The sequence below is a fragment of the Gossypium hirsutum genome, chromosome A05 (assembly GCF_007990345.1).
Source record: "Gossypium hirsutum isolate 1008001.06 chromosome A05, Gossypium_hirsutum_v2.1, whole genome shotgun sequence".
NCBI classification, from domain to species: Eukaryota; Viridiplantae; Streptophyta; class Magnoliopsida; order Malvales; family Malvaceae; genus Gossypium; species Gossypium hirsutum.
Window position 1 is genome coordinate 24,406,239 of NC_053428.1, and position 24,506 is coordinate 24,430,744.

Consider the following 24,506-nt stretch of genomic DNA (forward strand, 5'->3'; position numbering starts at 1 on the left):
GTTGTGTTATTGAATTCAATAATTACGTTCAAAATGTTGGATTGAAATGATCTCTTGAAACTAAAAAGTTTAACTTGAAAACTGATGTTTTAAATAGACACTTAGGCACCTATTAGTGCATTATAAATAGATAATAAGTTTGTAGAGTTGAAATTTAATTCTTTCCGTCCAATTTGAGAGTGAAACTTTTTAGTATAAAAACATTTTTCATGATATATAAATTTATTTGTTTATTTGAATCACGTTATTAATAACTAGCATTTGAATATTGTCGATAAGACATATTTTAAGTGTATTAATTACTAAAACTCAAAATTTGTAGATAATCTTATAATATGAGTAATCTTGGTTAATTTAAAATAATCATAAGCTAAATGTGTTTTATATACGATTACACATTTTTTAGTCTATGTTATAAATGTCGAAGCTGGAGTGGTTTTGACTAGAAATAAAATAAGTTATTTGAAAATTGGATAGCTAATTTTTCTTGTTAAGTAGAATAGTGGAAATTTTAGCTTATATAAAGACAACTATTCTAGTATAAAATATTCTAGTGAGAATGTGAACGTGATAATCGTATATTTAAAATTAATGTCATGCTTAATGATGGCGCACGTAATTTTATATATGACTTAGATATGATCTATAATCTCATGGTTCGTTTTGAGATGTTGTAAAATTTGAAATTTACTTTGAAAGTCATAACCAAAAGATCTAGTGAGTATTTGACCAGTTTTAGGTGATAAATATGATTTTAATCATAGTCAGAAAATGACTAATAATATCATTGATAAAGGGTGTATAAATGTATAATGTTATAGTCCAAAGATTGGACAATCGGTGGTCCTCTAATGTGACTATGTACTAAAATATATGAAATACCTTTATGTGTATATGGTTTGTTATAGAAAATATGTTATACTGACATGATAAGAAGCTATGAAAATAGCAAATATTTTGTCTTGTTTCACTAAGGGATTTGAAGTCTCTTTACAATAACTTATTTGATGAAAAATATATGATATATGGTTTTTTATATCTGGTAATTGTAAAACTAATTTTAATGGTATTAAGAAATAAATAAAGCAACCAAATATGAAACCATCATGATAAGAAAAATAAAGTAATCACTCTAATTTGATAATAGTAGAAAATATATCTTTGATAGTAAAATTAATTTCAATGGTACTAAGAAATAAATAAAGTAACCAAATATGAAACCGTCATTATAAGAAAAATAATGATAGGGGATGTTAATTTGGGTGAAAATAATTATGTAAAATACCAGCAAGTGGTTAGGTGTAATGGTAAGATACATTATATTTTGAAGAGAAAAACATAAGTTCAAATCTTAGAGACAATATTGTTGGAAGAAATAATTACGAACCTAGAAACATAGACAATCTTGTTATTTATTAGTAATAATCTTGTTACAATAGTTAATTTTTTAACAATATTTTAAATTGTAATTTTATTTCACAATTAATTATATTATTATCATAAAAAGAAATTCAACAATGAAGATGAATAGTGACACACTGAAATCTTCCCCCGGGGGGAAGGGGGGGGACCCAAAAAGCCACCTCCAGAAGGGATGTTCAAAACCAACATAAATGGCAGAATAATGGTTTTGGAGCTCAAATTCCTAATAATGGCAGAATCATAGCAAACAAAGATTGTTTTAACAAGAACAAAAATAACTATTTCTATATATCTAACAAGTCAAAAAATATATAATTTTTGAAGTCACTGATCTACAATATATGTCTACTTCTAACTACAATCTTCCTCTCATACAGTTTAACTTACAACCAATCAATCAATAAATGAATATTTTCCTGTACAAAACCTACTACCTAACTATATCATTCAGGAGGTTAATTTTAATCAACATTGGGGGATTTAAGGTTTTCAAGTTAAAGATCTTCTGGGATACAACTTCTTTCTGCGAACTTTCAGTTTTATATCAATAATTCTACAACACCCCCACCCCAAACAAGTTCATTTAAGGTCATTTTCTGTTGTCTCCGCACCCATATTGATATCTGTGTTTGATGTAGTATGGAGATATGACTTCCGTGAACTCTTCAAGAAAAAATTGGGAAAAAATGTATATGCCCCACACGGAGTACATAGCCATATCCATCACTCTTCCATGGCAAGTGATGTACATAAACAAGGGCAAGCTTTCTTCCATGGGAGATATCATCAAAGCTAGGAGACTGCAGTATTTTCAAGTCTGACCTGCTCGTGTGCTTTCAAAACCTCCGAGGAAAAGTTGCCCAAGGCTTCAAAGATTGGGACCAAACCAGCTTGTAAGCTACTTGAAGCAGCATCGTGAACCAATTTGATGGCATCCTTATGCCTGGTTCTCTCTTCCTCTAATTTCTTCCTCATAGAATCCAAATCCACCTTGAGGTCATCCAGTGGCGAAACTCCACTTTCGGAAGGAACCTTGGAAACTGCAGTTTTATCCAATGATTCTTGCTCCTGCTCCATCCTCTGCCTCTGTAACCGCAATTCCCTAAGTCGTTTCTCGAAATCCTTCGAGAGATATTGTGCTCTGGTCCTCCGTCGTTGCTCCTCGTCTTGCCTTTCCCATAACTGGTGTAGGCTGGAAGCAAAATTCCGCATGGCATTTGCTACACCTCTTTCTGAAATTCTATCCATCGCTTGGTACCAATCGTTGCAAATTACAAAAATTGGCGGTGCCCCAACTCGGCCTGGAGAGAAAGGAGCAACTCCATCAGCAGTTATTTCCTGTTCGCGTTGAATGCATCTCATGAGCCACTCGTACAAGGACCCAACATATGCCTTTTGGGTGTTAATCCAATTATTAAAGCGAGTGCACCAGTCCAAAAGCTCCATCTCAAGATCAATAGTAGCTTTCAAACCCGAATCTCTTTCAAAACCGGTATTTGCTCTTAAAGATCGAACTTTGGTCTCCATTATGGCCTGGAACTGTTTCTGATGACAGCTAAGCATGGACTTCCACATTCTTATCAACCTGCAAAATTGAAGGCCACGTATCATTACAAAAGAACCCCGAGAAGTAAAATGTTGCACTCAGTTGTCATGAAAGATAACCCTAAACACATAGACTACCTCCAAACACACTGACTAAATCATCTCCCCCACAAGAAGTTGCACGATGATATAAGGAAAGAACCGCGTAGTTCCAATACATACAAGTATCATCATGTAGATGCATGATTCAACATCACTACAGAATATAATTGAATTCATCTAAAACTAGAAGATAAAACTGTTCTGCATGCACTGTAGCAGAACCATATTAATTGTGATTCAATGAAAACCACAAGTAAAGCACTATGATTCATGAAGATAACTACTTGGTAAGCACAAGAATTATCAATTTTAACTAGGAAAATAACAGAAGTCAATACCCATAAACCAAGTCGGTAAGCTGAGGCTGCAGTTCTTCATCCCTTAGCTTATGTATCCTAGTTGATATAGCTTCAACAGCCTTTATACAAACATTAATTTTTGTCAACAACTTTCTTATTGAAGCCCGTGTTGCATCAATCTTGCTGGACTCTGCTCCTTGGTTATCTAACATAATAAGTCTCTTACACTTCTTCTCATAAATAACCCGTAGCCTCTCTTCATCCTAAATTTGGGGCAAAAACAAACATTCAATAAGCATACCAGAGTTATTTCGAAACATCTTTGAATGAAAATTAGTTAATACATCCAAGCAATTGGTTACTTGGGATTAATATTTGATCCAATGAGCAAGAAAATGGCACAGGGCTAGAATCACATCAAAGGATTCCAGATTATATAGAATCATCTAATGACTACTAACGCACTGAAACGCATCTTAATGCCCGAAAATTGGATAGGTTGGCCTTTATGAAAGCCTTATGTTGCCCCCGATTTTTATGAAATACAAGGCACTCGTTGAATGATAAGAAACTAATTACAACTTAGAATAGTCAAGGAATATTTTGTACATTCTCTTCTAGCTCAAACAGAGGAATTGAGTTCATTCGTAATCTTATGGATAGGCTAATATATAAAAAGAAATAAAAGACAATAAATCATTGAGATTGTCAATTTTTGAAGAGACTTTTTTATTTTATTTTGGACAAGCCGAGACAATAGGATGAACAAGGGTTCTAAGTTCTCAAATCCAGTAACTACCAATCGCTTTTTGTTTACTCGGGAAGAAAGAGTTGACATAACAGAAACTGGTAAAAAGTTCATTAAAATAATAATAACAAAAACAGAAGAAATAGCAGATGAACCTCAAACAATCCAATGAACATCACATTTTGAGTACACCAAAAAAATGAATAACTAAAATATGATAGCTTATGGAATAACAACTATTATGCTATACGATTACAGCCTTTTCACTCCTATAATATATAAATTGATTCAGCAATAGATACAAAGGAGAAAAACTATCATCATATTGGTAAATAAAGAAGCAAAAAGTTTCTCAGTATTTATATATTATGCATACCTTGACTTCTTTATATAATTTCTTTTCCCATTCATAAAGCTCTTCCAAAGTTGATGAAAGATTTCTATGCTTTTCATCCTGTTCTACAACCTGACAGTATTCTTTTGCCATTTTCATTGTCCTAGAAGTTATTCGTATTGATGGTCCAGGTGGAGGAGGTGATGATAACATGTTAGGTGCCACTAGGTACAGGATCCGGGAAAAGATCACTGCACAAAGGAGATGCAAGCTTCAATAAAGCACCATAGTAAATGACTTACAAATTATGCACCCAAAGATTGAACAGTTGCAATCATGAAAGATACAAAGGGTATGTATAAAGAAGCCTATCGTTCAGTTGCAATTAATGCTGAATGTTTTCAGACCATACCAATATAGTAAAAATTTCTAAACATCTCTATCTCAAAGTCTAACCAAGCATATTCAATGGGTTAACTTCAAAAAACACTAAAAACCCACCTCTAAACCCTGTTCCTTTACGTTGCTGGTAAGGCAACTTGCCAACCTCAAGCAAAACAGCAACTTCTTTCCCATAACTAGAGGCAGTCTCAAACTCATCCTTAATCTCTTTCACAACCTCCTGGAGATCCCTCGTGCCGTGGACGGACAATGTGGTCAAACTACTAGGCTTTGAAGAGTCAACATCCAAATTTGGTGCCTCTTCTACCTCAAAACTCACCCTTTTGCTCTTTGGAAAGTCTTCCTCGGAACTCTTTGTAACAATGGTATCACTTCCACTACTTGTATTGATATTAATATGATCACCAGGCTCCAAGCTCTCACTTTTGCTTGATGAGACTGCTTTAGAAGTTGAAGTTGATCCTTCAGCAGTACTATTAACCTTTTGAACTTGAACTGACTTTGAAGTTCCCTCACCAAAGTTCCCAATTTTATGATTACTATCATTATAATTATGATCCATTTCCTCCTTCACCATTTTCCTCTTCTCTTTGTGAGCAGCTCTTAGCATTTCAGGCTCTGTTTCATCTTCCAAATCAGGGATCCCTTCTCTCTCCCTCACCTCCTTCGAGTCCGGACTACTCGTAGTCGACCCATAACCATATCTAGACACCGGATAGTAACTGGGATACCCACTGTTATCGAAAGTATCGAACACATTAAGAAAATCCCACGTCGAATTTCTCGGCGGAGACGGCGGCGCCGGCGGTGGTTGTGGTGGACCGGGAGGAGAATTCCTCTGCCCGTATCCATATTCTTGAGACCCAATAGGGTATCCGAAATAGCCTCCACTTGGATAACTTGAATAGCCATAATGTCCTTCAGGCTCCTGATAAACAAAAGATTGAGAAGGTGTTGCAGATTTCTTCATGTAATACATATAAGAGGAAGAATTACCATTAGTTCCCCAGTTTTCTTGAGGGGGAGGGTAAGGATATCCATAGCCATAACCACCATACCCACCAGCACCATAGCCATAGTTGTAACCATAAGGAGCTGGCCCTGGACCTTCTTGGTCTGGGCTATGGCTATAACCATGGTGCATTTCAACATGACCCGAAGGTGAACCGGAACCTGACCCGGAAATTGAAGGAGAGGCAGATGACAAATCTAAGTGAGAACCCTCTCCATCACTTTCTTCTTTGTGTTTTGCCGCGTTTTTACCGTGTTCTTCAATGGAATGGGGCAGTGAAGTTGAAGGAGAGGAGACAACATCGTCGTCTTTTTTCTTTTTCTTTTTCGAGGATTTGAATTCATCAGAAGGCAATGTGAGGACAGGGGAATCAGCTGAAGAAGAGGATCCGACAACTAGCTCTTCGTCGACGAACCTACGGATTGCTTCACCAACATCACGCAAGGAGTGAAAGTACGTCACATGAGCGGCGGCCAAAGCCGAGCGGTGAATCGACGCCGCTTTGATCAGCTCTTTGCGTTCTTTACAAAGAGTTACCAAAGGTAAGTCATCGACCTTGGAAGGTCCGCAGCCCATAATAACACTATTAGCAACGAAAACCGTAGCCAAAACTGAAGAAGAAGAACAAGAAGAACAACGAGAAGAACAAAAACCCAGATTGAAACTTGATCCAGTAATTCCATTCATGGTTCCTGCCCATAAAACAATCCCAGAAAAACAACCATTTTTTTATCAACAAAATTTCCAAGAGCGTGTTTAACGAATACTACTAAAAATCCACAACGACAAATGAATGAAGTGATGAAACAGAGAGTGAAAAAAAAAAAGAGGGGACTTAAAGGGATGATATAAATCTGACCGTTGAGATTGGTGAGAGCAAGAAATGACCGTCCATGCAGAGAAAACAGACAGAATAGTTTGAGATTGATGAAACTGAGATATGGGTATTTTTTTCTCGTTTGGATTGTAGCAATTGAATTCAGAATCAGTACACCAAAGAAAAATAATATTAATAATAATAATGATTTTTATAGAGATGAGTGAAGGGTATATGTGGGGATGCCAATTTTTTTTTTTCAATGAAGGGTTTGATAGAAAAGGACAATATTGTTTTTAGATTTACAGAGAAAGGGGGCTCGGAGTTGCAGAAAGAGAAGAAGTCGAAGAAGAAGGCTCGTGGAACCCGACATTGGTCATTATTACTCCCCATTTACCATTTTTCATTTTATTTTTCCTTTAGATTATACGTTTTATGATTCTTCCAGTACCATCACTGTTGAAAAGAAATCCAACCCATCTGATGGTTTTTTTTTAAAATAATTTCATTATAAATTCTAATGGTATATATTTTATAATCTATTTTATAACAATAAAAATAAAATTCAATCGAACTAAATTAAATTTTTAATAAAAATAATTTAAGAATCATCAACATTAATATTTAAAATATTATATTATATTTTTAATAACTTTATTATAGTTTTTTTATTATATTTGTTTTATAATACGTTTTATCACAATCGAAACTACATCAGTATTAACAACAATACTTATGTCAATAGATTATATTAAAACTTTACAAAAAATACGAAAGCTTGCAACATATTTTAACCTTGAACAGATAGTATTATAATTTAAATATTAAATTTTTTCGTAATTTTATCTTGTTTTTAATTTCAATTTATCCATAGTTTTTTAGTTTTATTACGTCAATATTATTGTAATTTTGTTCACTATTTCGTGATTCTATTTTGGTCAAATTTTTCATGGGTTTTGTTTTGTCGACTTTATTTTCTTTAAAAGTAAATGTGGTTCTATTTTTAGTTTTAATTTTTAGTCATCTTTTAGCAATATATGAGATTTACCAATATAATGGTGCAGTTAGATTTATTAGGTTCTATTATCGAAGGGTTTTATCATGATAGTGATAGATTCGAGAAGATGAGGAAAATAATATGTCATCTAAAACTTGATTTTTTGTGTATCACTAATATGATAGGTCTCTATGGGCTTTTGACAATTTTTTCTTTGTTAATCAATGTTCATCGTTAGGATGGCAAGGCTAAGATGTAAATTTCAGCAAATTGGTCAAATTGATGTATCTTTAGTTTGTTTTTGAATTATTCTAATGTTGCACTTATTGTCAATTTGTCTTTCTCTTCTTTAGAGATTACTTTGTAGATACGAAATTTGTGCATTAATTTGTAACAGTTTATTTATCGTTTTTACCATACCTCATGTCTTTATATTATTATTGTCCACAATTCTTATTAATAATAGTATGTTCTTCATAAAATAAACTATATATAACTATTGTAGAAAAAAATGAAATAAAGGGATAAAATTCTAAACAATACATGAAGTTTGGTTTAATGTTTAATTTTATATAAGAACTATGATTTTGTGCAATTATATATATGAAATATTGATTTGATTAAATTCTCACAAACTATTAACCTAATTATCGATATAGCATCATTTTATATTTATATATTGCATGCACAAATAATTTTATTTATCCAATATAAAATAAATTAATGCATTTATTTCTTTACATATGTATAATTGAATCAAAATCAAAGTTTCATATATACATTTGAATTACAATCAAAATTTCATATGTATAATTACACCAAATCAGAATTCGCATGTTAAATTTGAACTTAAATCAAAATTAATGTATAATTTTAAAATTTACGCAAACTAATTTAATACTGGAAATCTTAAAATGAGACACCCTACTAGAGCGTTCGACCGAATCGAGTGAAAAAAATTCGAGTTGACGAGTCCTATTTTATCCTCCTAACTCAATTTAAAAATTTTTATGAATTGAATCGAGTCAAATCGAGTGAAATTGTTCGAGTTAAATTAAAAAATTAAACATGTCAAATTAAAATATTGTTACCGTATAACTAATTTTATGTTAAAGCACGTAAATTTGAAACCATATATATTTGAATCTTTTTTCAAAACAAAATAATAATAATAATAATACTTCAGTACGATAACCTTAACTCATTAATTAACTTATTTAAATCTCTGAAATTATTGTTTTAGAAAATTTTTAATTTTGTTAACTTGATTTTTTTAAAAAAATTATAATTTTTGAAAAATATAAATATTGGAATTTTTATAAATATTTTGAATATTTTTTTGTAATTTTTGTTAAGAGAGGTCAATTTGCTTATTTTAAAATTTAGCAGAGATCAAAAGGGTATTAATTTACACCAATCTGTTACTCGAGTTACTTGAATGGTAAAATTTAACTCAATTTAAACTTAAAACTCAAATCACTTATTTGAGTTGACTCGAATAATTTGAATAACTCAATACGATTAACTTAAAATTCAAATTTATTTTCAATTTTTTAAATCAAATCAAACTTTACTCACCTCCACACCCTTAAAAAAAACCCAAAATATTAAGTGAAAAGAATATGTGGGACCCAAAATGATTAAATTACCATTTCAAGATTTTGTGGAAAAAAAATCCCGTTTATACAAAATTTGTTACCATTAAAATTAATAAATATTTAATCGAAACTAAATTCATAAAATAGATGTCCAAAGTGCGACCTCGGGAAAGGTGGATGAATTTGAGGAGAGGGTAGACATTGATGATGCAACTTTGATAATAGAGTAAATGTTTGTTGGTGTTTATTCATGACATGCATTTACTATGATATGCATTGCTCCTACCACCCATTGAATGCCTTCTTTTATTTATTTGTATTGGATTTAGGACCATCTCTCATTCCTCCTTTGTCCCCTAAACCCTAATTTCTTCTTCTTCTTCTTTTAGATCTAACCTTTCATTAAGACTTGATAATGTCTAGCAGCTTAGATGTATTTAATCTCAATGGGTTTAAATTCACATTATGATGATATTTTTAAACTAAAAAATTTACACATCATTTAAGTTTCGATCTTACAAATTATGATTATAATTTATAATGTTTGATTGTAATTAAAATTATTTAGATATATTATTTATGATCTTAATTATCATTATAATGACTAAACTATGAACTACTTATTTATAGTGCATGTTGATGTTGTGAAAAGCAACTAATTCTAGATTTGGAACCATTTAATTAAATCTTATATTCTTCTTTTAGAAAATATGGACGGCTTGGGGACGTTCAAGATCGATGGTCCAAATTGCATGGTCTAAGTATTGCTTATGGTATAATAAATACTTACACGTATAATGTCTCTCATCAATTGATGAATATAGTAATATAGATATTTTATATATCTTTAAAAATAATAATATACCACAATATCATATAAATAAAATAGTTAATTGCATCAAACATCTCCAAACAATAATCATCATTTTAAATTAGTCCATAAACTTGAAAACATTTTCATTATATCTTTAAACCATTAATGATATTTTATTTTTAAATTATTAATTTAACAGTTAAAATAGATATTAGATCTTACGTGTCATAATTTAAAATAGAATTTTCAAATAAAAATGAATGTTGTAAAAAAATTATTCTGAGATTTTTGAAGCTTTTGCATAAACTACCATTCTCTCCCTGTTTTACTTTATTTTTAGATTTAAAATTTAAAACTTATACGACTAATTTATTGTTCTTTAAAATTTTTATTTTAATTTTTTTGAATAATAAAACACTTTTAAGTGATATAACATTGACAATTTAACAATATAATTAAAATATTTTGAAGTTTAAATTAATTTAAAATAAGAGTGATGGTTTAGCAGTTGAAGCTAATTGGATTAATTATTATTTGAAAATAAAATTATAATTAAATTAAATTTTAATTATAATTGTAATTAATTTTTTTGAGTAGTAAAAAATCTCTGGAGAAGATATTTAAAAAAAAACAATTAACAATTTAGGGATTGTATTTAGCTTGTTGTATAAAGGGTTGGGGAAGTTGTGGATTCCACACTCAAAGGAAGCTTTGAAATTTTCATAAAAGAATAATGGTGTGGTATTTGATAATGACAATTGGCATCCTTAATCAACATAAAATAAAATAAAGCAGTTAATATTTTCTCTTTCATTTCTCGTAAATGTGAAGTCTATAGAAATGGTGGCAGTCATAGGTTGAATCAACTTTTGTCTACTTTCAATTGCTACGACACAGTAATTTTCAAAAAGAAGATTGCCGTATATATTTTATTTTATTTTCTAAAAGATATATTTAAATAAACCCACTTGTAAAATTTAAAATTCTAATGATACAGTTGAGAGTTTTGTTTGTTGGAATTCCCTTTACGAGGTTTAATTAAATATAAATTCTTCACAGAAAATAATAAATTCAAAAGTAATTAATTTTTCAGCATAGAATTCAGAAATTTGGAAAAAAACCTAAGGAAGTCGCTCCACCCAACCAATTTTATAGAATAATATTAATAAATGAATTCCCAAGAATTTTGTCTTTAATTGGAATCAAATACTGGCTTTATTTTCAACACAAATACGCGTAAATTTAATATTAAAAATAAGTATATATATTTTTTCAAACAGATGCTTTTATTGGAGAATATAAATAATTTCATTAGATTTTTTTGGGGGGGGGGGGTCCAAAGAAATACAATAGTTTTTTTTAGCTTACTTGCTAATTAAGGAAGCCAATAACATTGGGTTACATCTATGTACTTTTTGGACCAATACTTTATCAATTTTTTGTTTCTTTAAAATGCCGCTATATAATAAAAATTTGAGTAATTTCTACATTATAAAAATTTGAGTAATTTCTATATTATTGTCTGTGCAGAAGGATGTAGATTCGAGCATACTAAAATGCATTATCCTTCTATTTAAGAGTTGAGGAGGGGCTATAAGTAGGGATGTTTAAACGGTTAATTGTTTGGTTAATCAAACCGGACTAGTATTAGTTGAATTAACTGAACTTTTTAATCTTTTAATCGTCAATCGAATTGAAATCTTTAAAAAAAATTTAACCGAACCAAAAAATATATATATTTTTTATTTTTATTAAAACAAGTATAAAACATATAAAAAAATAAATTGATTATATTCATTTAACTGAATTGAAACTACATATAAATTGTATTATTAATTATTAAGTTCGGTTAATTACCTGATTTCGAATTGAATTAATCGATAATTAAACTTCTAAAATGTCATTAACTGACCTCCGATCAATTAACTGAATTAGATCGATTCAGCGGTTTAATTCGGTTTTAACCGAAATTTGAACACCCCTAACTATGAGTAATTTTAGGCATTGTATAAAAAAAGAGTAGAGATGATAAGAATTTATAATGAGATTAATGTTTAAAAAGAAATTGAGTAATAATTAAATCGGTTAATGTTTATCCCTTTAACAGAAAAAAGTATTTTTTAATTTTTTTTATTTATAGATAATAATATTTAAACTCTTTTTGATTTTTATTATTGTACACCATGCACCTAATTTAATATTTAATAGTCATATTCAAATATTTTATTGAATTATTTTTTTTGTTTTATTTATTATGTAAATAGTATGATGTGAAAAAATAAATATATTATATTATAACGTAAATATTAAAAAAAATATATATTATATATGCTTAAATTTATATGTAGATAAAATTGAGTAAAATTTGAGATTTGTATTTTGATCCAAGCAGAGTTTATGCAGACATGCATTAGTACCGTGCATAGAGCACCTTTGAAATGTATGGTTTTGATTTTACTGAAAAATGCATTTTAGCTCTTGGGCAATAAAATGGAGCAAAATAATAGAAAAAATAAAATATTGTTAAGCTTGTGTTTATAAAATATTATTAGGATTTAATATAATGAGACCAAATGGCCAAATTTTAGAACAAAGTTAGTAAAAAACATTTTTTAGTAAAATATTTTCTATTAATCACTTATGTCGCTTTAACAGTTAAAAAGGACGACTGAATCTTAATTCGATTGGTATTATTGTTAGTATAAAAGGACGTGAGTTCGTGTACACAAAAACATATTTATCCTTGTATTTAAGGATTGAGAGAGATTATGGATAGTTCTACGTATTATATAAAAAACAGTTTAAAAAAACTTTATTTTAAACTACCAAATATTCATAATTGATGAAATTATTTAGGTGAAACTAATTTAGCATACAATTAAAAAAAAACATATGTAATGCCAACTGAATTTTAGTTCGGTTGACATTAGAACTGTTACTAGTATAGGAAGATATGTGTTTAAGTGCGTTAAAGAGCATTTATCATCCTAGTTAAGTGTTGAGAAGGGTCTCTAAAATTTTTATTTAAGTCACGGAGCTCTTAAATTGTTTTTTTAAAGTGGGACAAATAAGCTCCTAGTGATGATCTGATGATCAGTACAATAGATCAATATCCATCGACAAGTAAGAGAGCATAACTTAAATTCAATTATATCAAATAATAATCTATATTTTATTCAACTTTATTTAAAAAAAAGCATAGGGTAAAGAGCGTATAAAAACAATCAAACAAGCTCACACTAAATAACATAAAGTTTGTCCAAATCACCATGGATGCTCTTAATAAGGTCTCTTTAGATTGACGATGAGTTTATCTACGATTAGTGTAAAAATAGTTATGGCGATAAGATTAAATATTATAACGTAAGATAAAAAGAAAATTAAACCTACCACACTAAAAATAAACGTTTATCCGAAAATACCTTAAAAATATTTGAATTCAAATCGAAATACCTTAAATTAAAAAAAATAAAAAATTGCCCTAACCAAAATATTCATAGCCAGCCACTTTTGTACTATTTTTTTTTGGCTATTAATCCATTAAAATTGTTTTAATCCAAATTTGATATATGTAGGATCTGTTTTCAACTAATTGTTGCACTGTTCCTTTACTCCATACTCCTTAAAAAAAGAGATTAGCTTTGGATTGCTAAATGTCATCATCATATCAATGCATTAATGACCCTAATTAAAAAAAATGAATTTGTAATTCTTTTTAAAAAATGAAGGTTTTTGTTATTGATTCAATGAGTGGGTTTTTATTTAAATATATAAGATGCATGGTCTTAAATTTTAAATAATTTTGAATATACTAAATAATTAATAAAGGATATATTTTATCTAATGAAATGGTTTATATATAAATTAAAATTTTAACTATTTAAATTTAATAATTTATTAAAAATTAAAATCTCTTATAATAATATAATTTATTTTTATAAAAAGTGGACGTGAGCAAAACTCAATTCGATTGGAAAAAATTTGAATTTCGAGTTAATCGAATTGAGTTATTCGAGTCAACTCGAATAAGTAATTCAAGTTTCGATTTAAATTTTACCATTCGAATAATTGAAATAATAGATTGGTGTAAATACTCATTTGGTCCCTGCCAATTTTGAAAATAATAAATAAATTGATCTCTCTCAACAAAAATTATAAAAAAAATATTAAAATAATTTTTAATATTTAAAATATTTATAAAAATTTCAAAACTTATTTATTTTAAAAAATTATAATAATTTTAAAAAATCCTAAAGAATATATAAAGAAAGTTGAAATTTTAAGATTTTATAAAATAATAATATTGGGACCTAAATAAGTTAATTAATGATTTAGTTTATGGTACTAAAGTATTTTATTTTTATTATTATTTTGTTTTGAAAAAGTTTTTAAATATATATAGTTTCGAATTTATGTGCTCTGATATAGAATTAGTTATATTGTAATAAAATTTTAGTTTGACATGTTTAATTTTTTAATTTAACTCAAACAATTTCACTCAACTCAGATTTTATTTCACTCGATTTGATTAGAAAAAAATTCAAATCGAGTTAAGATAATAAAATAAGACTCATCAACTTAAAAAATTTTTGCTCGATTTGATCGAATCTAAACTTAATAAAAAGAATACGTTTTAATAATTTCCAATGGGATATTTTTCAAAGTTTAAAGATAAGAGAGTTGGAAAAAAAAGAAAATGAGATTTGATTAGTGTTAATGAATAAAAAATTATTAATTAATGTTAACGAATATTCTAAAGGTCTAGAAACTAATCAGCAAACAAAATAGATAAAGGTTTTGGTTACATACGCCATATATACAGAAAGAATTTGTTAATTGGTTAAATAAATTAGTTTTTTTTTTGAAAATTTGAAAAAATAAATTATTTTTAAAAAGAGAATGTGTGTGAAAGCTCCTACAGTTGAGCTAGCTTTCTGTTGATATGTTGAAAAAGTGCATCCAATTGAAAACTTATCTAAAGAAAACATGTTCAGTTAGATATATTTTTCTTAACATGTCAATTGAAAGAGCTTTCTTGCTAACTATGCAAAAAGTGCGCCTGGATGAATTTTTTTACATTTTCTTTAAAATTAATTTATTTCGATAAATTTTAAAAAAAACCAATCTATTTAGTCAATTAACCTTTTTTTTCTTTTTTTTCCTGCATATGTAACCTAAGAATTTTTGCGATAAAGAAGGTGAAAAGTGAACAAATAATGTAAAAAAAAAAAAAAAGGTGTCCATTAAAGAAAAGCAAAAGGAAGAAGAAGTGGAAATGATGGCAATTGCATGAGAGTGAATTATTAACTGAACAGTCCATGTGCATGCTGAAATGGGGGCACACTGCACTGTAATGTAATCCATCATCTTTTGCTCTCTCTCTCTCTTGTAATCTTTTTACAGTGTTTTTTCAATCAATCAATCCCGGGGGAGAGATCAATAGAAAATAGTCAGGTCAAAACACGAAAAATAACAACGTATTTTTCTCTAAAGGAAACAAAACTTTTGAAGGATTCTTGTTTCTTTTCTGATGGTCCAAAGAAAAAACAGAGAGGGTGGGGTTGGTGTTGTTGGGTTGGGTCGGGTCGGGTCATCTTTATATTTGTCGACTTCTTGAACATGTTTTTTTGTCCTAAGACTGTTCTATTGTTTTGAATCTTATGTTTGTATCTTTTAGTCAATAACGTGTTTTTTTTAAGAATAAATAAAGAAATTATGTTTTAAGTTCCTCCTCTTCATTTACATGTTTTCCACGACAAATAACATAATTTTTTTATAATATATTATGTTTTTTTAAAAAAAAATGTTTTGTTGTGTTTTAATTAATACAATATTTTAATCTCACTTAGATTTGACTGTCGGTTTCCACCCTCAGTTCACATCGCGATTGTGCTTTTTTTTTTTTAGTCTAAGTGGAAAAAATCTGTAATAATTTTATAAAAAACGATATAAAAATTAAATATAATTTTAATTGATATGGTAAAATTGAGATAATGGAGATTATAATGTTTTAGGTTTAAATTTTATAATTTTTATTATGTGTCTTTTTTCTAGATTTATCAAAATATAAAAATATAATTATTATTAAAATGTATATATATATTGTAAAATACATGAAATTTTAATAATTTTATAATTGAGTTAGAATTTTGTACTCTTAATAATATAGCATAGATAAATATAATAGATATGATCAACACTTATATTATTTTTCATGGGTCTGTGATGTTAAAAAATATTTTAGAAAAAGTTGGACCGTTTTTTCGTATTTCTAATTATATTATATTTACTTGCATTATATTTATATCTTTATTTGTAAAATGTGCTTTCTTAAAAAAGAAAAAAATGGTTATTAAATTTGTATTTATTTGTTGTTTTTATACTATGTTTAAAATTATTTTATTTTACTCATTTTCTTAAAATTATAACACATAAAAAAATGTTTTGCTTGCATCTTTGTAAATGAGGATATTGACTTGTTTGAATATCTAAATTTAAATTTCATCATGCATCATTATGATGTATTATTTTTTCTCTCATTTTATTAATTTAATTTTATATTATAATTTTCTAAATATATTTGTGTTTTTATTGTACTTTATTTTGTGATAATAGAACTCTAAAAAAATGTTCAGTTTTAATTTTGATTGGAATAATAGTTATATGTACTTAATTTATTTTTGTTCAAAACAATCATAATGATTTGAAAATTTAACCAAATTTCATTTCTAAATTATATTTAACCATTTATATATAAAGCAAATAATTTTTTAAAAAAATTAGCCAAAAACTTAAAAAGACCATAAATAAAAAGAAGATAAAAAATTTATAATTTTTTTTAAAACAGTCTCGTTATAAATTCTAATCATATTTAACTTTTTTTTTATGCAATACTTAAAACTATTCATAACCAATCCCCAACTCATAAATAAAAAAATAATACACTTTAATACACTCAAATCTAGGTCCTTTATTAATAATATAAAAAATCAAATAGTGCATTGATTGAAATGATTAAATTAATAGTAAAAATTATAATATTTTTTAAGTAAGTTTTAAAAATTAATATATTATTACACAATTAAACCCTTAAATAATATATATAAAAACCAGAGCATTATGACCGTACCTCTGGGAGAAATAACATTAGATGCTCATGAACCAATTTCAACAAACGTCCAAATAGATATTAGACAAGCAGCACGAGAGCAAAAAAGGAAATTAAAAACAAAATGCTCCTACCATTAAATGAGTTCAGTTTCAAACACTGCTGACAATGATAATAAGAAGCAAGAAGAAATGTCAAAATATAATAACCAATAGTTGGTCGGTAGAGCCTCATCGGGGCTTCAACAAATACTTCCTCTACTACTCCAATCTTCTGCTTCTCTCTCTTCAATTCAAAAGCACTCGAATTGAATTTTATTTTCTCTTTCCTCTTTCAGTTTTGGACTTCGAAAAAAGTTGTAACATGTGACCTTGTATTATTATAACACACGACCCCACTTCAATAACCAAGAAACTTGTCTTTCTTTTTAATCCTGCAATAAAATCGTGGGAAAAAGACAGACAAGATGAACAGTTTGCACATGTATAAATCTCCTTCAGAAGACTGCTTCAATCATGGGGGAGGGGGGGGTATTGACATAGAAAATGCAATCAATTTTAGAAATCAGTAGCTATAGATATATGATGAAGATAATATAAGATATTCATGGTTATAACCTTTCATGTCAGAGCACTTGGCGGCCAACTTTTATGGTGCAGCACCATCATCTAAAACAATGCCCTGATCATCAAATGTAATCAATTTTAGATATATTATGATGAAGAAGAAATGAGTTATTTTTCTAATTTAACTTAATAAAAAGATTTTTTAAAATTCTATTTACCATTTCTATCATATATAATTGTGTATGAAACTTGAGTTAAATACATATTAAACATGAGCGTGGAGAGATAATCCTATAAAAAAAATTTCAAAGGAGTGCTTAAAAAGCAAGTCTAGATGACAATGATCTTCCCAAAATGTTCAAATTCAACCCCTTCTCAATTCTAATTTTAAAACACTAGAGTTCGAACTAATCAGAAATCTGGTTTTCGATTTAACCGGTTTAACCCATTATTTACCAATTGAATCCGATTTATATCAGTTCAACTAACGTAAGTTCCAACTTGATAAATGAATCGAACAAATCATCGATATTCTATTCGACTGACAAGTATATGTTTTACCCCATGCACCATCTTAAAAAAAGAAGAGTTAATAATAACAGGAATTAAAGCCTAGCAAAGTAGCAACTTTACTAATTACGTTGTTATTCATGAAAGTTAAACAAGCATGCAACTATTCTTCACAAACCTACCTCTGGAGGGTTAAATTTGGCCCCAAGGTTGCTAAGTTTGGCATGGGCTTCTGCATAATCCTTGAAGAATGTCTCTTGATCTTCAGCATATTTCTCAGCATATACCTGCAAACAGAGTAATGCTCAGCCAAAACTGTGATTATATATATTCTTACAGGCTTAAATTGAATTTCGATTTATTTACCTTGAAAGAGGGATCTTCAAAAAGAACAGCATCAGTTGGCAACACAAGCAGATCTTCATCTCTTTTAGCTTTGATATCCTGTATGTATGGGTAAAAGAGAATCAGACGCCCTTACATCTCTTCTTACTCGAAAAGACAAAGTGACTTCAATTTCAAACCTTGAAGTATGAATTGTCAAACTTCAACCATTGCACTGTCCAGGATTGTCCTCCTGGTGCTCCTGGTCCATCTTTCTGTAATTCAAGAACGAAAATCCTATTTAAATCCTTGCTTGCTGTCACGGGTACAACCATAGCCACATTCACGTTACACTCAAGGAAACAGATTATCCTAGTCATTGTGAGGACATTAATATATATGATACCCCCGGCAAATTCAGCAACCACGAACAAGATGTTTAAGTTGCTTATTAAAAATCAGGAAAACAGGAATAAAAACAGTTGACAATAAATTGTATCAGGAAGACAATCAGTTTACTCCAAGGAAGAGAAGGACAAACAATACTCAAGATATCAATTTGCAACTTTTGACACTGTAAACTCATGCTTGCAAGTCGCATCTAAAGGCAATATACCCTAGAAGTAAAATGGACAAATATACGCGGATATGCCCAAGTTTATTAGTTTGGAGCACTTTCAGCCACTGAAATTTTCATTCTTCTGGGGGTCAGACAAAAAGACTTTTCTATCTAGTATCAAGAGGTTGCTTAAATACCGTATACTTGGTTTCTGGTTTACCCCAACCACTACGTTCTGGTCTGGACCTCCCAAGCGTGTGTGCACCAGATAATGCAACTATTTCCTACATATCAAAAGGAAGATGATAAATATCATTGTGTACTCCATGATAAAGACAAATAACTAAGGATATCTTCCAATTAAGTTTACCTTGTCATTCAATCCCATTCGGTAGAAAACCTCTCGCAGATGATCGGCAGGCGAAGGGGGTCCAGCAGCTAAGCATCAGAGAAATTCTATAACAGTTAGTGGTCTCTAAACATAAATAGAAGATAATGTCTCGATAGCAATGAGGGAAAAAGAAGGCAAGACAGGCCCCAAATTAATTGGAGATCCGCTAAAAGCAATGTTTGAAAATTGGACCATAGGACAAACATGTTAGACCTCCAGTTTCCGTTACAACCTGTTGGACAAACTGGTTTGATATTTCTTGACTTTTTAATAATAATTTAATGTAAACTAAATACATATAGCTTTTAAAAGTAAAAAATACTTAATGTTATATATATATATAAAAGAGCTTAAAGGTTCAACTCCATTACGAATAAAATTTTGAAATATATAAATGTTTTTACCAGTTCAATCTGGTTGAACCGGTTTTTCACTTGATCGACTATCAGCTGGTTCTTATATGGTTGCCAGACCAGAGAAGCCACGGGTTTCAGATTCAACCAAGCTGACTGGCTGGTCTATGGTCTATGCAGTTGATCATGAACACCAAGTACAGCCTTTTTTTTTTTTTTTTTCATATGAAGATACATTAAATGCTAACAATGACAGATTTCACAATAATGCAATGAGCTGCCTAGGAATCTAGAAAACTAGTTGCGCTTAAGCACATGATGTTCAAATGATGGTGTAAGCATTCAAGAAGTAGCAGCTCATCTCCCATCAATGGATTACGTGTCTCGCATCTCTAGTTATATTTCTTAACTTAAGAAATCATAAGCACCATGATCTTCCCACAATTTACATTGACATAAGAAAATCATGCACCAATATAAGTTTCATTTACCAGGTAGCCTGCCCTCTTCAGGACACTCATTAGGACCAGAGACATCAACTCTTCCATATTTCATTGGAATTTTGGGTCCCCCAGCCTCCTGCAATTTCAACTTGATTCTCAGTACAATAACTACGTAATCAATAACAAAAAGATACTGGTTTGCACAATAATAGCAAGCATGACCTCAATAGCAGTCGCACTAGCCAACTGGAACAAATCCGCATAAGTTACACCAGAGTACTTGTCCTTGATATGCTGAATAAGATTCAATGCATTGACAAGACCTGAAACATAAACTTATAAGACAACAGCAATAGCAAATACCAAGTAAGCTAATTGCTTTATAAGTAGAAAAGTATATCTTACCAGCATTAGCTGCATGTTTCAGCTCGACTTCAAACCTAAGACTTCCATTGGCCCCACCCCTTCGTGGCCATTCCTCAATGTTCTTGTTGTAGGTACCAGCATCGTGCCACCCTAGACGAACCTATAGAAATTATATCATATTATTACAACGTATGGAAGTAAGCTTGTATTTTTGTTTTCTCAATTCGTGAACAAAATATTCATAAAATAGGAAGGAAACAGAAAAAGGGAAATATATGGAATTTAGGCCCCTTTGTTCCCCTCTGAAACTCCAGTCTTTCCATAGGAAATTAAAACGTGAGAACTCATTTAACAAAAAATTAGCATGTTGTTTACCATTTTTATCATATGGTACTTCCTTACATCAAGTATGAAATAAACTTCATTAAAATAAAATATGTCTTCATAATGAACCACGAAGCGATTCTTTCATGTTAAAAATTTTCAAATAAGCATTTATTTCATATATTCAACAATAAACAAAGCGAAGCAGTGTCCATACCAGAATAGGATGGCAGAATTTGGATTTGAGAAGCTCCTTGATATCTTCTCTAGCACTCTTCAACTGATCAGGATCCGAAGCAGCGCATTTCGGACTGGCTACAGAGCTAAACCCTCCGGTACTCGACATACTGACAGCCGATCCCCTCTGTTTCATCAATAAAAAAACAAGATTAGTAAAGAAACAAAAAGAAAGCATACCTAAATCCAAAAGAGAAACAGAAAGGAAAAAAAGGTAGAACCTTGTGGCGAGAAAGAGGAGAGAAAGCGAGGGATTTGAGAGAAGAAGAGAAAGAAAGGGAAGTGGAACGGAGACAAAGTCTAGCGGCGGCGGAGGAAGAGGAAGAAGATGAAGAAACGAAGAGACGCAAAGAGGCGGCGCTGTTGAGAGAGGAAGCCATTGGCTTTGAGTGTTGTTGCGGTAAAGAATGGGAAGGCGAAGAAATAGTGGGGGGAGCTTTGAGCACTAAGCTCAGGTGTGATGCTACTACTGGATCTGCCATGTCTCGCTGTCTCCAATTGTTTTGGACTTTTTTTTTTGGGCCAATGTCGAACGCACGCCTCGCTTATGTTTTGTTTAGAAACCCTGGTTTTGGTCTGTGCCTTTATATAATACCCGACAGCCGCATATTAATAATATAAATTAATTATAAGCTATGGATTTGGGGATTTTGGCTCCGTCGAAAACTGAAATATGCTTTTTAGTTTGTTCTTTTCACACCGTAGACTTGGATTTTCATTCTAGATAGTCATTTTAAAACTACTTTATTATTTGTTTTGGTTATTTTAAAATTATTTTTTGTCAAAATTAGTATTATTGTAAGTAAGTATTTCTATTTTGGTCACTGTTCCGAAAAAATCTAAACGAAAAACTAATTAAAATGTCACGCTCTATCAACTTTCTATATAATTAAATATTTCAAAAAATAATTATAAATCTCATTACTGTCTCTAAACTCAAAATCAACCCAAAAATATTAAACCTTAAACTCTTGTTACCATTTCTACCACTAATATCAAATCCTAAATCCCAAAATCAATAAATTGTAAACCCCATGCCAATACCCCATATTATATGTTCTTTCTTCCTTTCCCTCTCCATTCCTTTGATTTTTCTTAACAACCCAACTATTTGTTTGGGTATTAATGAAATGCAATAATAAGGGAAATTCAGGGTTCAATAATTTTAGGTTTAAGGTCTAATTTTAAGGTTATGGATGTTAATAGAATTTTTAAGGTTCAATAATTTTGAGTTTTAAGGATGATAATGGGATTTAGGGTTCAATTATTTTGGCTAAGGTTTAGTTTTGAGGTTAAGGAAGATAATAGAGATTTACAATTAATTTTGAAAGGTTTAATTATTTATATAATTGAAAAAAAGTCAACAATACATGGTATTTTATTGTAGTCAACTTTTCGTTTAGATTTTAATAGAATGATGACCAAAACAAAAATATTTATTAATGACGATGTTATATTAGATAAAAAAATTCTACGTGCTCAAAACAATGATAAAATATTTTTAGAGCGATTATTTAAATGGTTTACTTTTTCCTTTAATATATATATTTTACAGAGTGAGATATATATATTGTTAAAATTTAAAAACCATATATCTTAATTTTTAATAATCAAATTTTACTGTGAAGTCTAATTAATCAAATCATCATTTTAATCGACTTAAATGATTTTAAATAAATAAATTATTAGAAAGTAAAATTTAAAAAAACAATTGTTTCATGGAAGTAGTTTGATATGTCTCTCCAAAATCGTTTCTCCGACCACTGGTAAACCTGCAGCTTCTTTTTTAACTGTATTATTTGTAAGAAAAATTGTGGTGATTATTGTTTCGATCGATTATGGTTTTTTTTCTTTCCCCATCCTTTTTACGGCTTCTAGAAACCGACATTTTGTAAAGAAGAGGTAACTTGTAGCAAAATTGAAATTGGCAAACTTTTATTTTTATTTTTTTGTCCTTCATTCTGAGGCAGGTCCTGTACTAGTTTGGGAGTGTCACCGCATGGACCCAAAACTTTTTTTTTTTCTGTTTTTAACATAGAAAATATGAAGGTTCAATTTTACTATTTTATTATTAATATATTTTTTTATTTTATATATTTTTTAAAAGGAACCTTAATTTATTATTTCAACTAAGACACTAAAAAATGTTAAGAACGACTTGTTCACACAAATTATAGTTATTGGTGTTTGGTGGTAATCAAATTATTTTATATGTTATGTTCAAAATATGGGGCACTAGATAGGAGAGATCATCGGTCATCAGCTCAATTGAAAATAATATATATTATGATATTATTACTGGTAAATTCAGGGGTTGGCAGGGCTTCGGTCTTTTTTATAATAGAAACTTTTATATTTTTACTTGTTTACAGTTTATAAAATTTTAAATTAGTAATGATAAATTTACATTTTAATCCTCTTAAAAATGATAAAATTTAATTTAATAATTTAAAATTATAAAAAATTGACTATTAAAATAATAAAATTATATTTTTACTATCCTAAAAAATATACAATTTAATTCTGTCCACCAAAAAAAAATTTTGACTTCGTGCTTGAACATTACCCTTCTACATCTCAAGTTTGTTTGAAAAAGAAATGCTTTTTTTAAAATATAAAACTAAAATTAGGAAAATAATTTATATTTTTGTAGTGAGCAATTATTTTGTAAAATAATAAAGAATAATCTAAATAAATTAAATATATTATATTATAATATTATAAATTAAAATGCTAAATTTTAGTTTTAATAATTTAAAATATATATATATACACAAAATAGAATGGGAAATTATGTAGTACCTGTCAATAACCATGATCTCTTTGCATGAGCAGGATATCAAAAGTAAAAGTATTTGTTTCGTTTTCTCCCAGCAAAGAATAAAATAAATTGTGAATTGAATATTAACTTAATTGATATAAATATTATTGTCAACGTAGGAGGGCATGTATTTGAGTGCGGTGAAGTTTATTATCTTATTAATTAGGAGTGTTTAGTCTGTTAATTGACCGGTTAGCCTACCCGAAATAACATTAACCAAATTAACCGACCCTTCAAAATTCTTAACCGTTAACCGAACCGAAATTTTTTTTAAAAAAATTAACCGAACCAAAATTTTTTCGGTTAATTCGGTTGGTTAACCGAATTAACCGAAAATTATATATTTTTTAATTTTTGGTTAAAATAAGTATAAAATTAACCGAATTATTTGTATAAAATTATATGTTTTTTATT

General features: G+C 29.4%; 2 protein-coding genes across 3 annotated transcripts; both read right to left on the reverse strand.

The window, feature by feature from the left end:
* Window positions 1-1,711: 1,711 nt before the first annotated feature.
* Window positions 1,712-7,098, reverse strand: LOC107924271 (nitrate regulatory gene2 protein). Its single transcript, XM_016854631.2, has 5 exons — window positions 6,724-7,098; window positions 4,952-6,556; window positions 4,493-4,701; window positions 3,408-3,631; window positions 1,712-3,007 (listed from the first exon to the last, which is right to left on the reverse strand). Exons 2-5 carry the CDS (start codon window positions 6,549-6,551, stop codon window positions 2,215-2,217), a joined length of 2,826 nt encoding a protein of 941 aa, XP_016710120.2. The 5' UTR covers window positions 6,552-6,556; window positions 6,724-7,098; the 3' UTR covers window positions 1,712-2,214.
* A 10,213-nt stretch (window positions 7,099-17,311) lies between these two features.
* On the reverse strand, window positions 17,312-21,824 carry LOC121229506 (probable L-ascorbate peroxidase 6, chloroplastic/mitochondrial). 2 transcript variants are annotated; one of them, XM_041114062.1, is made up of 12 exons: window positions 21,493-21,824; window positions 21,252-21,398; window positions 20,750-20,870; window positions 20,567-20,667; window positions 20,393-20,480; window positions 19,528-19,595; window positions 19,355-19,441; window positions 18,799-18,873; window positions 18,641-18,718; window positions 18,457-18,561; window positions 17,816-17,879; window positions 17,312-17,631 (listed from the first exon to the last, which is right to left on the reverse strand). In XM_041114062.1, the coding sequence occupies exons 1-11, from the start codon at window positions 21,751-21,753 to the stop codon at window positions 17,847-17,849; spliced, it is 1,164 nt and encodes a 387-aa protein (XP_040969996.1). In that variant the 5' UTR covers window positions 21,754-21,824; the 3' UTR covers window positions 17,312-17,631; window positions 17,816-17,846. The 2 variants fall into 2 exon arrangements, with proteins under 2 accessions (XP_040969996.1, XP_040969997.1); XM_041114063.1 differs by lacking the exon at window positions 17,816-17,879.
* Between the last annotated feature and the right edge of the window lie 2,682 nt (window positions 21,825-24,506).

What these genes read in the sequence shown, in the direction of transcription:
- LOC107924271 (XM_016854631.2), bottom strand. Translation starts at nt 6,551, where the DNA reads ATGAATGGAATTACTGGATCAAGTTTCAATCTGGGTTTTTGTTCTTCT. An exon ending in TAAAGGAACAGGGTTTAGAG is followed by an intron (nt 4,702 to 4,951) that starts GTGGGTTTTTAG and finishes TCCTTTGTGCAG; the next exon opens with TGATCTTTTCCCGGATCCTG. An exon ending in AATTATATAAAGAAGTCAAG is followed by an intron (nt 3,632 to 4,492) that starts GTATGCATAATA and finishes CCCCAAATTTAG; the next exon opens with GATGAAGAGAGGCTACGGGT.
- LOC121229506 (XM_041114062.1), bottom strand. Translation starts at nt 21,753, where the DNA reads ATGGCAGATCCAGTAGTAGCATCACACCTGAGCTTAGTGCTCAAAGCT. An exon ending in TTGACAATTCATACTTCAAG is followed by an intron (nt 18,719 to 18,798) that starts GTTTGAAATTGA and finishes CCATACATACAG; the next exon opens with GATATCAAAGCTAAAAGAGA. An exon ending in CCAAATTTAACCCTCCAGAG is followed by an intron (nt 17,880 to 18,456) that starts GTAGGTTTGTGA and finishes TTTGATGATCAG; the next exon opens with GGCATTGTTTTAGATGATGG.